Consider the following 15,080-nt stretch of genomic DNA (forward strand, 5'->3'; position numbering starts at 1 on the left):
AACATGTGAAAAGGGCCTTACACTTATAGTGGTTTCCACTACGTCCGCACCGAATCCGTAAAAATACTGTTCGTAGTAACTACTCCGACAACTCTACAACTGTAGAACTATTTTAATCCTAGTTTACACACTTGATTCGATTTCTGTACTTCTGGATTCGTTTCCGATTGGGCGTATTGTGAAACCGTTTCTAGATGTGGTTTCAAATACGGATCTTAATCCCGTAAGGCTAGTAGCAGCTTCTTTTATTCCCGTTAATGTGTAATTAAAATTACTGTGCTAGGTGCAGGCGGCGCGCTTCTGGTGAATCACAAGACGAAGACAGCTCTGGCCAATATGCTCAGCATTCGGCTTCAGGGCGCCGCCCCGCCCGCTGACCATGAACCGTCCGCCGCGGGGACCCTCAGGTATCATACCTCGCTTTAGATTTCATCAGATTTTCTAACCCTTTGTTTGTCCTAGGTGAACAACAAATGCGGCAACTTGACGTGGAAATATCAAATAGTAGTTGGTATAATAGTAGCCTTCGTGGGAAAATCGTGTGTGAAGTATTGGTCGCGTCCCGTCGTTCACCTAGGACAACGGATTTTCCCGAAACAGGGGACCAGGGCTAGCTGTTTACATTAAACCGAATCCCGCAAGAAAACCGGAGACCCAAGCCCTCACCTCGAGTCGAATTGAGACGTGCGTGTTGCATCTTCCAGAAATAATTGCATTAAAAATATCACTTGTAGTAAGTCACAAGTGATATTTTTAATGCAATTATTTGCGGATTCCGCAAGAAAACCGGAGACCCAAGCCCTCACCTCGAGTCGGATTGAGACGTGCGTGTTGCATCTTGCAGAAATAATTGCATTAAAAATATCACTTCCGACTTACTATCAGCCTGGCGGCTAGGTAGTTCTGTCTTTTGGAGACAAGTTTTTAGTTAGAAGTGCCTAAAGTGTAGCGTTGTTTATAGATAATTAAATTGTTTGCAGGTTGATGACAGCGGCGCACGCGGCGGGTGGCGCCGTGAGAGCCCCTGCAAGGCTGCTCCTCAATCACCACCCGCATCAGGTTAGTATTCTCCACAGTTATACAATTTCATTTTTTTATACTTTTTGTCGGAAATGTTGTTATGAATTTTATTATGATTTTTCAGCGATGTGCATTATCGTGAACAAAAAAATGCTTGTACATCAATGATGACGTCACTTGCATGTAATCAGCGATTACCGCTCAATATTTTGACGATTGTTTACATCTGAAGTCCAATTGACTAACGCCCGTTTCCTATATTCAATCCTTGTCCAAATCCGGATTTCAACTGTTAAATTTAATTCAGTTTTAGATAAAATATCCACAATTTTCGATGCGTTACACGACACGTTAGTTTTCGACACTTTAATATTGTTTAAATAGTCTTATAATCAACTTAAAAACATCGAAAACCGCAGATATTTTGACCAAAAACATTTAAATTTGACAGTTGACGAATGGATTTGGATTAGGATTGAAGAAAACCAGCATAAACTCGACACCGCTAATCGATAAATTGTCATTTTTAATAAGATACTAAGCTTGTATAAATAAGGTTTTTTTTATGCATTTTTTTGTTAAGGCAATGTTTTTGGTTGCTAAATAAATAAAATAAAATGTCAAAAATTCCTGGCGTCATAGTTTCACATTGCCACACAAAATCTTTCGCCGTCTCTTTTTGACAGGTCATACCAGTATATCAACTGCTAGTGGCGTCTTCTACACTATAGTGTAGCTGGGACGTGTAAAAGTGCTTTTTAATCCTTCAAGGCCCGCGAATCTAGACACAATAGATAATCAATTGTTATGACATTAATGAATGCCGTCTGGGACTCAAGCGTTTAAAGCCTATTTGTCGAAATAAATGAGTTTTATAGCAACTTTTAACCATTGATACTTTCGTAGGCGGGCGCGGTGGGCGTGGGCGTGGGCGGCGTGGTGGGCGGCGGCAAGGTGTACGCGGGCGCGGTGCGGGCGCCGCCGCCGCGCGCGCAGTTCTACGGACACAACCCCAACCTCAAGCTACCGCCCGACCTGTTCCTGCTGGGCTGCGTGTTCCATATTGTAAGTGACAAACGACGTAATCTAGATCAGCGGTTCCCGAAAGGTGGTCCGCGGAACCCTGGGGTTCCGTGGAAAGGCCGCAAGGGTTCCGTAAAAAATATTATCCCACGTTTCGTGACTGCCGTTGTTCGCGCGCATCGACTTGTTTACGCACAAGGGAGGGGCAGGGCGTGCGGGCGGAGTAGTACGGGAGTTCCGCTAGGAAAATTATAATCAATTAGGGTTCCTTGGCAAAAAAAAATTGGGAACCCTGATCTAGATACACTGCCAATGCTTAAAATGTATCCCGAAAGAGTTTCGGGCGCCATATGAGCACTCTTTTTGCTGAAACACTTCGAATAAGTATTCCAACCCCTTGCCAGATATTAGCGGTGATTCTGGTCGAGTAAAATAGGACCACCTTCAATCTTCCCGTGGATATCGTAAGACGTAATAAGGAGAAACATGCGTACACACCACATTTATCAACCCGGATAGGAATCAACAACGTATCGCCTTTCGCCGCGCGGTCAACCAGGCGTCCAGTCTACGTAAGCACGTGACGGTAACGTAAACGGATCGAATCAACCGGTCTATGGGCGGCGGCAAGGTGTACGCGGGCGCGGTGCGGGCGCCGCCGCCGCGCGCGCAGTTCTACGGACACAACCCCAACCTCAAGCTACCGCCCGACCTGTTCCTGTTGGGCTGCGTGTTCCACATCGTGAGTGACAAACGACGTAATCTAGATCAGCGGTTCCCGAAAGGTGGTCCGCGGAACCCTGGGGTTCCGTGGAAAGGCCGCAAGGGTTCCGTAAAAAATATTATCCCACGTTTCGTGTCTGCCGTTGTTCGCGCGCATCGACTTGTTTACGCACAAGGGAGGGGCAGGGCGTGCGGGCGGAGTAGTACGGGGGTTCCGCTAGGAAAATTATAATCAATTAGGGTTCCTTGGCAAAAAAAAAATTGGGAAACCCTGATCTAGATACACTGCCAATGCTCAAAATGTAACCCGAAAGAGTTTCGGACGCCGTATGAGTACTCTTCTTGCTGAAACACTTCGTATAAGTATTCCAACCACTTGCCAGACATTAGCTGTGATTCTGGTCGAGTAGAATAGGACCACCTTCAGTCTTCCCGTGGATATCGCAAAACGTAATAAAGGAGAAACATGCGTATGTAGCACATTTATCAACCCAGATAGGAAGTAACAACGTATCGCCTTTCGCCACGCAGTCAACCAGGCGTCCAGTGTACGTAAGCACGTGACCGTAACGTAAACGGATCGAATCAACCGGTCTAGGGGTGGGCGGCGGCAAGGTGTACGCGCGCAGTTCTACGGACACAACCCCAACCTCAAGCTACCGCCCGACCTGTTCCTGCTGGGCTGCGTGTTCCACATCGTGAGTGACGATAGACAGAACATAATACAAGTATAAGTATTTCAACCCCTTCACACCGCCAATGCTCAAAATGTATCCCGAAAGAGTTTCGGACTCCGTATGAGCACTATAGACATGTTGACACCACCAATCAACTGACGTACTTTTTAAAGCTGTCAAAACGAAACTCTCCCATAGATTTTGTATGGCACTACAAGCTAGTGACGTCACTATTTTGTCAACTCAATTAAACTACTTTTTTCAATTACAATGCGACCAAAAATCGTATTTTACATATAATTTAAAATTAATTAAGTTTTTTACACCAGAACGAAGTGTATTATTAGAAAAGTTGTGATTTCGAATTATTGGGGAATGGTGTCAAATTGTCTATTCTTTCTGAAACACTTCGTATAAGTATTCCAAGTTCCAACCCCTTGCCAGATATTAGCGGTGATTCTGGTCGAGTAGAATAGGACCACCTTCAGTCTTCCCGTGGATATCGCAAGACATAATAAGGAGAAACATGCGTACGTAGCACGTTTATCAACCCGGATAGGAATCAACAACGTATCGCCTTTCGCCGCGCGGTCAACCAGGCGTCCAGTGTACGTAAGCACGTGACCGTAACGTAAACGGATCGAATCAACCGATCTAGGGGTGGGCGGCGGCAAGGTGTACGCGCGCGCAGTTCTACGGACACAATCCCAACTTGAAACTACCGCCCGATTTGTTCCTGCTGGGCTGCGTGTTCCATATTGTAAGTGACAAACGACGTAATCTAGATACACTGCTAATGCTCAATGTTGGCGCTTCTCGGGTCCTCGGGCTTCATCGACATCGATCGGCCATCATCGGCTCCGCGCGAGGCGCCGGCACACTCCGTACGTGCCCGACGCCCACTCGGCCTCTCGACCGTCACCGGTGTCAGACGCGGCCCTCCCACGTAGGCGCGAACTAGCGATATATTTTATAATCATTATACCTATGAAATACAGTCCGCCTTTAATGTATAGTATATCTTAAGTCTAGTCAGACCCTAACACTCAAAATGTATCCCGAAAGAGTTTCGGACGCCGTATGAGCACTCTTCTTGCTGAAACACTTCGTATAAGTATTCCAACCACTTGCCAGTCATTAGCGGTGATTCTGGTCGAGTAGAATAGGACCACCTTCAATCTTCCCGTGGATATCGTAAGACGTAACTAAAGGAGAAACGTGCGTACACACCACATTTATCAACCCGGATAGGAATCAACAACGTATCGCCTTTCGCCGCGCGGTCAGCCAGGCGTCCAGTCTACGTAAGCACGTGACCGTAACGTAAACGGATCGGCATCAATCAGGCTACGGGTGGGCGGCGGCAAGGTGTACGCGGGCGCCGTGCGGCGCAGTTCTACGGACACAACCCCAACCTCAAGCTACCGCCCGACCTGTTCCTGCTGGGCTGCGTGTTCCATATTGTAAGTGACAAACGACGTAATCTAGATCAGCGGTTCCCGAAAGGTGGTCCGCGGAACCCTGGGGTTCCGTGGAAAGGCCGCAAGGGTTCCGTAAAAAATATTATCCCACGTTTCGTGACTGCCGTTGTTCGCGCGCATCGACTTGTTTACGCACAAGGGAGGGGCAGGGCGTGCGGGCGGAGTAGTACGGGGGTTCCGCTAGGAAAATTATAATCAATTAGGGTTCCTTGGCAAAAAAAATTGGGAAACCCTGATCTAGATACACTGCCAATGCTCAAAATGTATCCCGAAAGAGTTTCGGACGCCATATGAGCACTCTTTATGCTGAAACACTTCGAATAAGTATTTCAACCCCTTGCCAGACATTAGCGGTGATTCTGGTCGAGTAGAATAGGACCACCTTCAGTCTTCCCGTGGATATCGCAAAAGAAATCAATAACGTATCGCCTTTCGCCGCGCGTTCAACCGGGCATCCAGTCTACGTAAGCACGTGACCGTAACGTAAACGGATCGAATCAACCGGTCTAGGGGTGGGCGGCGGCAAGGTGTACGCGGGCGCCGTGCGGGCGCCGCCGCCGCGCGCGCAGTTCTACGGACACAACCCCAACTTGAAGCTACCGCCCGATTTGTTCCTGCTGGGCTGCGTGTTTCATATTGTAAGTGGTAACTAAAATTGGGCTTAAAACGTACTAAAACTCACATTTTGGCACACTTTGTCCTACCCCAACCTGAAGTTACCGCCCGACCTGTTCCCACTGGACTGTATGTTCCACATTGTAAGTGATAATACCACAGCGATATTAAATACTCTAGACATTGCCAGCCCCCAAAACGTGGTCCGAACGTAAATTATAATATCAAAAAATTTCATTTTCCTTGAAATGAATAAGCTGCAAGCAAGACATAATAATATGCAATAAGGCTCGCAGTAAAAAGTCTTGAATTTCATAGAGTTAACAGAGCTTCGACTCATAATATTGCCACCAATAAGAAACCTTAGTCACTCTATGATAAGGTCTAAAACATAATAGAGGGTAAACCTTTGTTACAGGTGGAATACCAGCAGTCTTGGGGGACGGAGCGCGTGGCTCGCTGGGCAGAAGCAATAGTGCGGCGCGGCGGTGAAGTCGAGGCGGGATACTGTGCGCGCGTCACGCACGTGCTGTGCGAGACTCAGAAGCACGGGGTTGTCATGCAGGTAAACTAAATATCCTGGGCCAAATCACGAAAAGAGGGAACTGACTTTTATCAATATTACAGGAGCGACATTTACGCCCGTATTCACAAACGATGCTTGCTTAAGTGAAGCAGAAAATCGAACGCACAGCGTTGTATAGAGCTCTATGATTGGTTCGTATGCCACCCTGTGCGTCCACGCGCACTGTGATACCTCATAGTAATGTTACTGAATACGGACGTTAAAGAAAATTTGAAGTATGGAAAATGCATTTCGGTCCCTTTTTAACTGTCAGTTACTGGCTTCCTGACAAAGAATTTAGTTATTTTTTTTTGTGAGGTTATAATGCACGTTTTTTAATTATCGAGTGTCCACCACGGCCCATAAAAGAAATGTGTACAAAAATGTAACACCATTCATTTTTCACCACCATACGTTATATCGTGGTTTTGGAGAGATAGAGACAGTTAATTTGTTCGAAAGACTATTAAAAACATACAAAATGATGTGTTGATCTACTTTCAGGTTTCACGTTTCTGTTTCCGTTGTATTCTATGCAGCACTTTACATAAAAACTTCTTTCCAGGCACTACGAGACGCGAAACGCTGCGTGACCGCATACTGGCTCTCAGACGCAATGTTGCGTCGAGGCGTAGCGCCGCCCTGGCAGGCGTTACATCTACCGAGCATGTATGCTGCACGCGACCGCCCTGCGAGGCACCATCGCTGCGCCATATCGGGCTGGAGGGACGAAGAGAGGGACAGAATTACTTTCTGCGTGGAGCATATTGGAGCTAAGGTGAGATATGGTTACATCTCAATGGCTACGATTGTGTTACACTAGTCTATGCTTTATCGAGTTGACGAGATGAGTGTAAAAGACAAGTGAAGAGGGTATTCTGCTGATGATATGTTATCGCAATCAATAGCGTTTTTCAAGCTGAAGTAAAATAATAGTATGCCACTTGAATGAGGGTTATGGTTTTTGTGTTCACTAGGTGCTGAGTAATAGGACCCCACTTTACAGTGGCGCCATCCTAGTGCGAGAAAATACGATAGTCTTCCTACCGCTTCAGTGCTCACCAGGTGTCGCCACTATCATTAGAAATTGACAGGACCTTACTCTACAGTGGCGCCAACTGGTGACCGCAAAAAAGTAGCCCTCATTAACGTAATAAGGGACCTGTTTTTTACACAAACTTTCATCTTTACAGCTAACGCCATACATGACGCGCGACAACACAGTGCTAATCTGCAAGCGAGCTGAAGGCAACAAGTACAGACGCGCGCGCGAGTGGGGTATCCCAGTGGTCACTGCAGCTTGGCTCACGGACTTACTGCTGGGCAACATGAGCGCACTCGCGCAGGTGAGCACACAGTGACGTCACCCGTGACGACACACGCGAGGCGACAGTATAGACGTGCGAGTGGGGCATCCCAGTGGTCACTGCAGCTTGGCTCACGGACTTACTGCTGGGCAACATGAGCGCACTCGCGCAGGTGAGCACACAGTGACGTCACCCGTGACGACACACGCGAGGCGACAGTAATGACTCGCGAGTGGGGCATCCCAGTGGTCACTGCAGCTTGGCTCACGGACTTACTGCTGGGCAACATGAGCGCTCTCGCGCAGGTGAGCACACAGTGACGTCACCCGTGACGACAACGTGAGCGCGGAGATAAGTACCATTTAAGACCCGGTTTCTATCAAGGCGAAGTGGAGCGGAGAAGTGTTTTGAATAAGCAAATCTCATTTCATAACAGTTCTTCGCTCTCCCTTGGTGTAAACCGGGCATAAGGTGGTCCGCCTTAGTACTAGAACTAGAGTATAGTAGAAGTACACTAGGGGACAAGGTTCGGAAGTTGTTAAGTTTTAGAATCCTTTTTACACATACTCACATGTTTTTTCTCTTTCAGATCGAGAATGCCAAATATCAGCAATTCAACCTAGCCAGTCCGTTTAGGATGGATTACAGTTTGGTGTCTCATCTGATGAGTAAGGTTTTTTGTTATATTCTGGTCTGTGAGCACGTAGAATTTTGTCCAATGACCCCGAGCTACCCATCCTTATCGCTCGCGCGTAATTATATTGCTGTCGCGCTTGCACACTCATTGCTGTCGCCCGTCGCACAATCGCGACAGCAATATAACGAGCGATAACGATGGGTAGCTTAGGCTAGCTGTCAAGGAAAGGATTTAAAAGTAAATTATAAAACAAAAAATAAAGATGTCAGACTGGAACAGGCACAATACGGTTTTTCATTTTACTCTCTTCGTATTCGTTACAGAATTATGAAAAGAATCAGGGTCATGGGACGAAATTCTATCTGCTCGGCGACCGGACTTTAGAGGGATTTTAATTTTATTTCTTTATATTTACTCTCTATCCCCCAGACGCGTGGAAAATGCCCATAAACATAACGCAAGAGTCCAACGAGCGCGCCAAACGCAGCGCCGCCGCCGCGCTCACGCAGCGCCGCGCCAAGCGCCCGCGTCTGTCCCCGCCGCGACCGCCCGCGCCCGCCGCCTTACAACAACCGCCGCTGCATTTAGCGCCAAGGGTTCTGTTCTCAGCGGTGCCACACCATGACCAGAACAGACTAGCTGCTATCGTCAGGTAAGGCACTCTTTTCCCAGGTCACAAAAAATTGTTGCAAAATAGCATCTGTTGCAACTAAATAGCGCCCGCGCATCTCACCACTGCGCTCGCGCCGATACAGCAGCCCCTGCTGCATTTAGCGCCAAGGGTCCTGTTCTCGGCGGTGCCACACCACGATCAGAACCGACTCGCTGCTATCGTCAGGTAAGGCAACCTTTCCCAGGTCACATAAAATTGTTGCAAAATAGCATCTGTTGCAACTACATAGAGCCCACGCCTCTCACCACTGCGCTCGCGCCGACACAGCAGCCCCTGCTGCATCTAGCTCCAAGGTTCCTGTTCTCGGCGGTGCCCAGAACAGACTCGCGGTTATTGTCAGGTAAACCATCGGCTAGTAGACTGTTCGGTGCAATATAACCCCTATTACAACTAGACAGAGCTGCGCTCGCGCCGCGTTACAGCAACCGCCGCTGCATTTAGCGCCAAGGGTCCTGTTCTCGGCGGTGCCACACCACGACCTAAACAGACTAGCTGCTATTGTCAGGTAAGGCAACTTTCCCAGGTCACGCAAAGTCACATAGATTCGTTGCAAAATAGCACCTATTGTAACTAAATAGGGCCCGCGCCATTCGTCACTGCGCTCGCGCCGTAATAGCAGCCGCCGCTGTATTTAGCGCCAAGGGTCCTGTTCTCGGCGGTGCCACACCATGACCAGAATAGATTAGCTGCTATGTCAGGTAAGTCATCGATATTAGACAGGTTGTTGCAAAATAGCATCAATTACAACTACATAGAGCCCGCGCCTCTGTCGGCTGTGCCCGCGCCGTTACAGCAGCCCCCGCTGCATTTAGCTCCAAGGGTCCTGTTCTCGGCGGTGCCACATCATGACCAGAACAGACTCACTGCTATTGTCAGGTAAACCATCGACTAGTAGACTGTTCGTTGCAATATTGCCTCTATTACAACTAGACAGAGCTCACGCAGCGCCGCGACCGCCCGCACCCGCGGCGTTACAACAGCCGCCGCTGCACCTGGCGCCGAGGGTTCTGTTCTCGGCGGTGCCACACCATGACCAGAATAGATTAGCTGCTCTTGTCAAGTAAGTCATCGATATTAGACAGGTTGTTGCAATATAGCCCCTATTAAAACTATCTAAGAGCCCATGCCATACATGGCCAAATTACTAAATTCAATATTCATAATAATAAATATACTTTGTTTTTTAAATTTTCAGCGATAATTCTGATGAAAATGTCATTGAAAACGAAGCGAAAATTAAAGGAATTGATTAAATATGGATGTACCTACTTATCGTTAGTTTATCGAATTAATTTCATCATACAATCTAAGAGTACACCTGATCGTTATGTATTTTGTTATACATTTATTATTTTAGTTTCAAATTAATTAATTTCCTATTCATATTATTTTCATTAGGAGCATACTGTGTATTAGTTCAATATCAAACTTTAATTTTAGTTTGATCGCATAGCTGAACATTTCAGACTCTTCCTTCATCCTATAATTTCATAGACACTTATTATTCATATTCATATTCATTTATTTATTGCATCACATATGTATGTATGTACAGTAAGGTCTTATAAAATATGTAAGGTAAACATATGGGCCCTGCAAGGGCATTGCAATTTTACTGGTATTTACAATAGCAATCAAATAAATTATAGATGTCTTTGATAGGAAGTACATAAAGCAATTTGGAATATAATGTCTATTATTGTATAAAAAATATATTTGAAAAATTACGCATACTGGGCCGACACTTTTTTTATAAAGTCTTAGAATATAATAAGATTTTTATGTAGTTAAAAAGTTGAAATACCTCATTGGATCAAGTAGTAAAAGTTCATAAATATCACATAAAAATGTTTATTTATTATTAATTTCTCATCAACTCCACAGGCAACTGGGCGGGCTGGTGGTGACGTCAGCAGCCGAGGCTACACATCTAGTGATGGAGCGTCTGGTTCGGACCAGCAAGCTGGTGGCGTGCCTCGTCAGCGTCAAGCACCTGCTGAGCTGCGAGTGGGTGCGCGACAGCCAGAGACAGGGCAAGTTCGCTGACGAGGCGGCGCACGAGCTCAGGTATGTATCATCGGGTCATGTGACGTCAGCAACCGTTGAATAAAAAAAAATTAATGAAGATTACAACTTCGTATCCTACACATACACACACGATCGAGTTTGCTAAAAATGAAAGAGTCACGTGACGTCAGCAACCGTTGAATAAAAAAGAATAATTAATGAAGATTACAACTTCGTATCCTACACATACATAAACAATCGAAAGTTTGCTAAAAATGAAAGAGTCACTTGTCACTTACCGCGTAGTCCTTGTTTTTGAAAAAAAAAAACCATCCACTGGTGGGCCCGCTTAAACGCGCTTTACGTTCATTTTCACAAGTACATTATTATTTACAGTCTAGGGATCAGTTCCAGTAAATCACCAAAATATTCACTTATGGCACTTTGTACAGTATAATACGGCAAGAAACACGATTTTAGGCCTCGAGTGAATAACCGTCGAATGGTTGAATCGTGCGTCATTAACTTCGAATTGGCGGGTAGTTAATATTTCGAACTCCTTTTTTTATTTTTGCCTTTGTTTTATAATAAAAAAACATTCATTAAGTAAAAGTTTTTTTTTAGATGTTTTCGGTCTTTCCGTTTCTGGAGTCAAGTTAGCACATGCATAGCCTAGAAAATATAACAGATTTATTTACTCACAATGTCTTGGTCACATGCCCGCAAATCACCTTCTCTAAGCTATAATATTGAATACCTATTGACATTGTCCGTTAAATTGTTCACAGGGACGAAGCATTCAACAGCATGTTCAAATGCGACATTGGCGAGGTGCTGTTATCGGGCGAGCAGAGAAGGAAGCTCTTCGAAGGAATCACCTTCTTCCTCACCCCTTGTGTGAAGCCCTCAAGATCCGCGCTCACTGAAATGATCGAACTCTGCGGCGGAAAAGTCGAGAAGAACCGACGCTCCTACGTCTCTATCCAGGAAATGCACACGCAAAAACCCTTCAGCTATCTAGTGCTGACTGTGCCCAACGATTTACACCTAGTTTATTACCTACTGCAGTCTGAAAAAACCCTAAACGTGGTCTGCAGTACCGAGGTGGTGCTATCCGCGATAATGCGGCAAAAGTTAGAAGTAGAGGAATTCCTCGTGAAAATAGATTAAACGTGATCTAGTTATGTATTTCCATGAATTTTATCAATTCCAAAATATGTTTTGTTCCGACATTTTAAAGTATTTTATGTATTAATAAATTTAGCATCTAATGTATTGTACATACGTTTGAAAATGAATTTTGTAACGTCTCGACTTTAGGATGATTGTCTATATGATATGTGTGTATTGCTTGTAACTTTATACAGCAATTTATTTCTCTGGCTATGGGAATTCAATACACTAAGGATCTCACATATCTTCGGCTATGTCCATATTAAATGAATTAAATTAATTTTATTATTGATAGAAGTATGCCATATATTTTTTTCATTTTATTATTATTACTACAGATTTTAATGAATTAATTCTTTTTTTAGTCGTTGTCTTGACATTTGAATTTTAATTTTGCAGTTATTGATGAAGTTGTAATTTTTTTATTTTGGAATCTCTCCGTTTTACTTGTGTTTTTGTAGAACTGTTTATGAAATGTAAATTAATTTAAATGAAATGCATATATTTATGTTGTGAAGTTATAAAATGAATTCAATATTATTGCTAAATATAAGAAGTAACATTTGGTATGAATTTTTACAGTTTTGTACATAAAACTAGCAGGTAAGACGGTCTGGACCACGGAAAAAAATACGAAATATAAATATATGACATGTTTCTTAATACTTTTGTTGTTTCATTTTTATAATACCCTAGAAGACCCAGAATGATTATGTATAAGGGAAAGGGATATAAAATACAATGATAAATATAAATATGTTATAACATCATTTATTTAAACGCCATAATATAGTATTCATAGTCTCAATCACTCGGCGCGACGCTATGAGCTGCTAAATAATTTCATAACTTATACATTATACTCATAATAATTATCATTCATACATCTCTACAATGGAATTTACAGTCGTAAAGTCTATCTTCATCATTTACAGCAAGAGGGGTCATAAAAACTAAGGTTCAATCCCTACTAATATTAAAAAGTAACTGTCTGTCTGTCATGCTCTCACGCAAAAATTACTGAACCGATTTTGATGAAATTTGGTATAAAGATAGTTTGAGTCCCGGGAAAAGACAGGATAGTATTTATCCAGATTTTTGAAACAGGGACGCGCGTTTTCTGTGACAAACAAATTATCACGCGGGCGAAGCCGTAGGCAAATGCTAGTATCCTATAATCGAATTACTGAAGCTGATATATTGTGTTATAGCCTAGTTTACAGCCCTTACGAAATCTCGGGCAAATGTTTGGAGAACTTAAATTGTCATAATATAAGCACCATATTAGGACGCTTAGCCAAGAAAACTTTACTTCGATTGTAGAAGCTACTTCACACATTCTACTGAATAAGCGATTCTTATATGACCGCTCTTACTTCAATATATTCAATAGAAATTATAATAAACTAGCTGACCCGGCGAACTTCGTACCGCCTTAGCGTAGAGATTTTCTTTATATTTTTTTCCGTAAAAACCTTGTACAGAGTATTAGAAAACTACAAAAAAAAATCAGCCAAATCGGTCAAGCCGTTTTCATGTTATGTCGTGACAACGGAAAACGGGTTTCATTTTTATATATATAGATGTAAATCAAACTAGGTAATCTTTTATCAAATCACACCTATCTGGACCTATGATATTGTAAAATGACAAAACGTTCGTTTACATTACCAAATTTCTATCAACGTAGTATACATAATACTTTAACAATAGATCAACATATACATATAAATAGCATCTGAGAGATTAGGACTTGATGATCGCTTCGTACGCTTGGAATATGCAGGTGGCGACTTCTACGGTCCGAGATTTCAAGCTGAGGGTAGCTTCGGGGTTGCCAGGTTGTAGTTTGAGTTCTAGAAGGACCCAGATATTGTTGGTGAGTTTGAGTGATTGGTAGAGCATGTCTTGTCCTTCGACGTTGCGTTTTGCGATGGTGAAGATGTTGTTTAGGGTCATTTTCTGGGCGATGGAGTCGGCGTTGCCAATGACGTTCGAGAGCGTGTGTTGGACCTCGTTAGCGGCAGGTATTTCCTTCCAGGTGGTGAGGAACACCCGCTTGTCTAGTTGCCCGTCCTCAGTGAATAGGATGTGCGCGGGGATAAGGCACGCGAAGTAGAATACGTCCACGTTGTTCTTTATCGCGACCTGCAGTAAAAATAATTTTCAGTTATTCAATAGTGGAATATAAAAATCGGTTGAATTTAAGGATCGCCGAATATTTTATGTTTTCAAGAGAGCTATTTAGTCATTGTTTGTAATTTGGTAATTTAAGAAATAAATTGAAACTTCATAACGTGTTACAATCGCGGTCACAGGCACGTTTCTAGATGTGAACGCACCATTACAATTACAAATGTTTTACAGTTTCCACATTTTGCAAATGAACTTTCATACACATAGTTTTGTGTATCTTGATACATACGTGTTTTTGAACAACATTGTAGCCTTCTGGCTTTAAACGCTAAAAATGAATTCAGTTATCAGTTAGTAATTCAGTTGTAGTGTCACTGTCATGTTAGGCCGCTTTCTGATTTATCGGCGCGGCAGTGGCACATCTGCACGCTTGGCATACGCGGTACCGAAAGCTTACTGAAATATCCTACTAATATTATAAATGCGAAAGTTTGGATGTCTGGATGCTTGTTACTCTTTCACGCAAAAACTACTGAACGGATTTTGTTGAAACTTTACAGTATTATTGTTTGTAACCCAGATATAGGCTATAATTTATGCCGATTTGTGACACTTAATTTCACGCGGGTGAAGCCGCGGGCAAAAGCTAGTACTCTATAAAGCTTACCGAGTGAGAGTACCTTTCAATGGAACGTTCCTGATTGAGTCTGTACTGCGCATGCCGCGCCAATCAGGAACGCTCCACTGAAATATGGGCGCTCGGTAAGCTTTCGGTACAGCACTACCGTGTATGCCGAGCCTGTTGATGTGCCGCTGCCGCGCCGACAAGTAAGAAAGCGGCCTTAATAATAATAATAATAACTTTATTTGTCCAAAACACAATCGTGATGTTAAATAAGGTACATGTTAAAAATTTATGAAGTACATTGGTAGGCGAGATTGACAACTACCCTCCGCGCTAGTGATAAAACTGTGTTGCGGCAGAGTAGTGACAGCACGTCGTCCATGATAGCCACATAGCACAATCAAAACAGACAGTACAT

The 15,080-nt window shown here is 43.8% G+C and overlaps 2 protein-coding genes across 3 annotated transcripts; one reads left to right on the plus strand and one right to left on the minus strand.

Moving 5' to 3' along the window:
• Positions 1-284: 284 nt before the first annotated feature.
• Positions 285-12,566, plus strand: LOC114361712 (PAX-interacting protein 1-like). Of its 2 annotated transcripts, XM_028316849.1 has the most exons (12): positions 285-407; positions 981-1,059; positions 1,927-2,016; positions 3,396-3,464; positions 5,958-6,104; positions 6,670-6,882; positions 7,298-7,393; positions 7,527-7,583; positions 8,001-8,079; positions 8,478-8,700; positions 10,606-10,788; positions 11,517-12,566. In XM_028316849.1, the coding sequence occupies exons 1-12, from the start codon at positions 337-339 to the stop codon at positions 11,896-11,898; spliced, it is 1,689 nt and encodes a 562-aa protein (XP_028172650.1). In that variant the 5' UTR covers positions 285-336; the 3' UTR covers positions 11,899-12,566. The 2 variants fall into 2 exon arrangements, with proteins under 2 accessions (XP_028172650.1, XP_028172651.1); XM_028316850.1 differs by lacking the exon at positions 3,396-3,464 and having other exon boundaries at positions 1,927-2,085.
• A 1,081-nt stretch (positions 12,567-13,647) lies between these two features.
• Positions 13,648-15,044, minus strand: LOC114361711 (AP-2 complex subunit beta-like). The gene is made up of 2 exons (XM_028316848.1): positions 14,988-15,044; positions 13,648-14,049 (listed from the first exon to the last, which is right to left on the minus strand). The coding sequence occupies exons 1-2, from the start codon at positions 15,042-15,044 to the stop codon at positions 13,648-13,650; spliced, it is 459 nt and encodes a 152-aa protein (XP_028172649.1).
• Positions 15,045-15,080: the final 36 nt, after the last annotated feature.

The sequence above is a fragment of the Ostrinia furnacalis genome, unplaced genomic scaffold (genome assembly GCF_004193835.3).
Source record: "Ostrinia furnacalis isolate ACB-3 unplaced genomic scaffold, ASM419383v2 OfSCF5936, whole genome shotgun sequence".
Classification (NCBI taxonomy): Eukaryota; Metazoa; Arthropoda; class Insecta; order Lepidoptera; family Crambidae; genus Ostrinia; species Ostrinia furnacalis.

What these genes read in the sequence shown, in the direction of transcription:
- LOC114361712 (XM_028316850.1), top strand. Translation starts at nt 337, where the DNA reads ATGCTCAGCATTCGGCTTCAGGGCGCCGCCCCGCCCGCTGACCATGAA. An exon ending in AGCACGGGGTTGTCATGCAG is followed by an intron (nt 6,105 to 6,669) that starts GTAAACTAAATA and finishes ACTTCTTTCCAG; the next exon opens with GCACTACGAGACGCGAAACG. An exon ending in GAGGCGGCGCACGAGCTCAG is followed by an intron (nt 10,789 to 11,516) that starts GTATGTATCATC and finishes AATTGTTCACAG; the next exon opens with GGACGAAGCATTCAACAGCA.
- LOC114361711 (XM_028316848.1), bottom strand. Translation starts at nt 15,044, where the DNA reads ATGGACGACGTGCTGTCACTACTCTGCCGCAACACAGTTTTATCACTA. An exon ending in TTTTATCACTAGCGCGGAGG is followed by an intron (nt 14,050 to 14,987) that starts GTAGTTGTCAAT and finishes TTTTTACTGCAG; the next exon opens with GTCGCGATAAAGAACAACGT.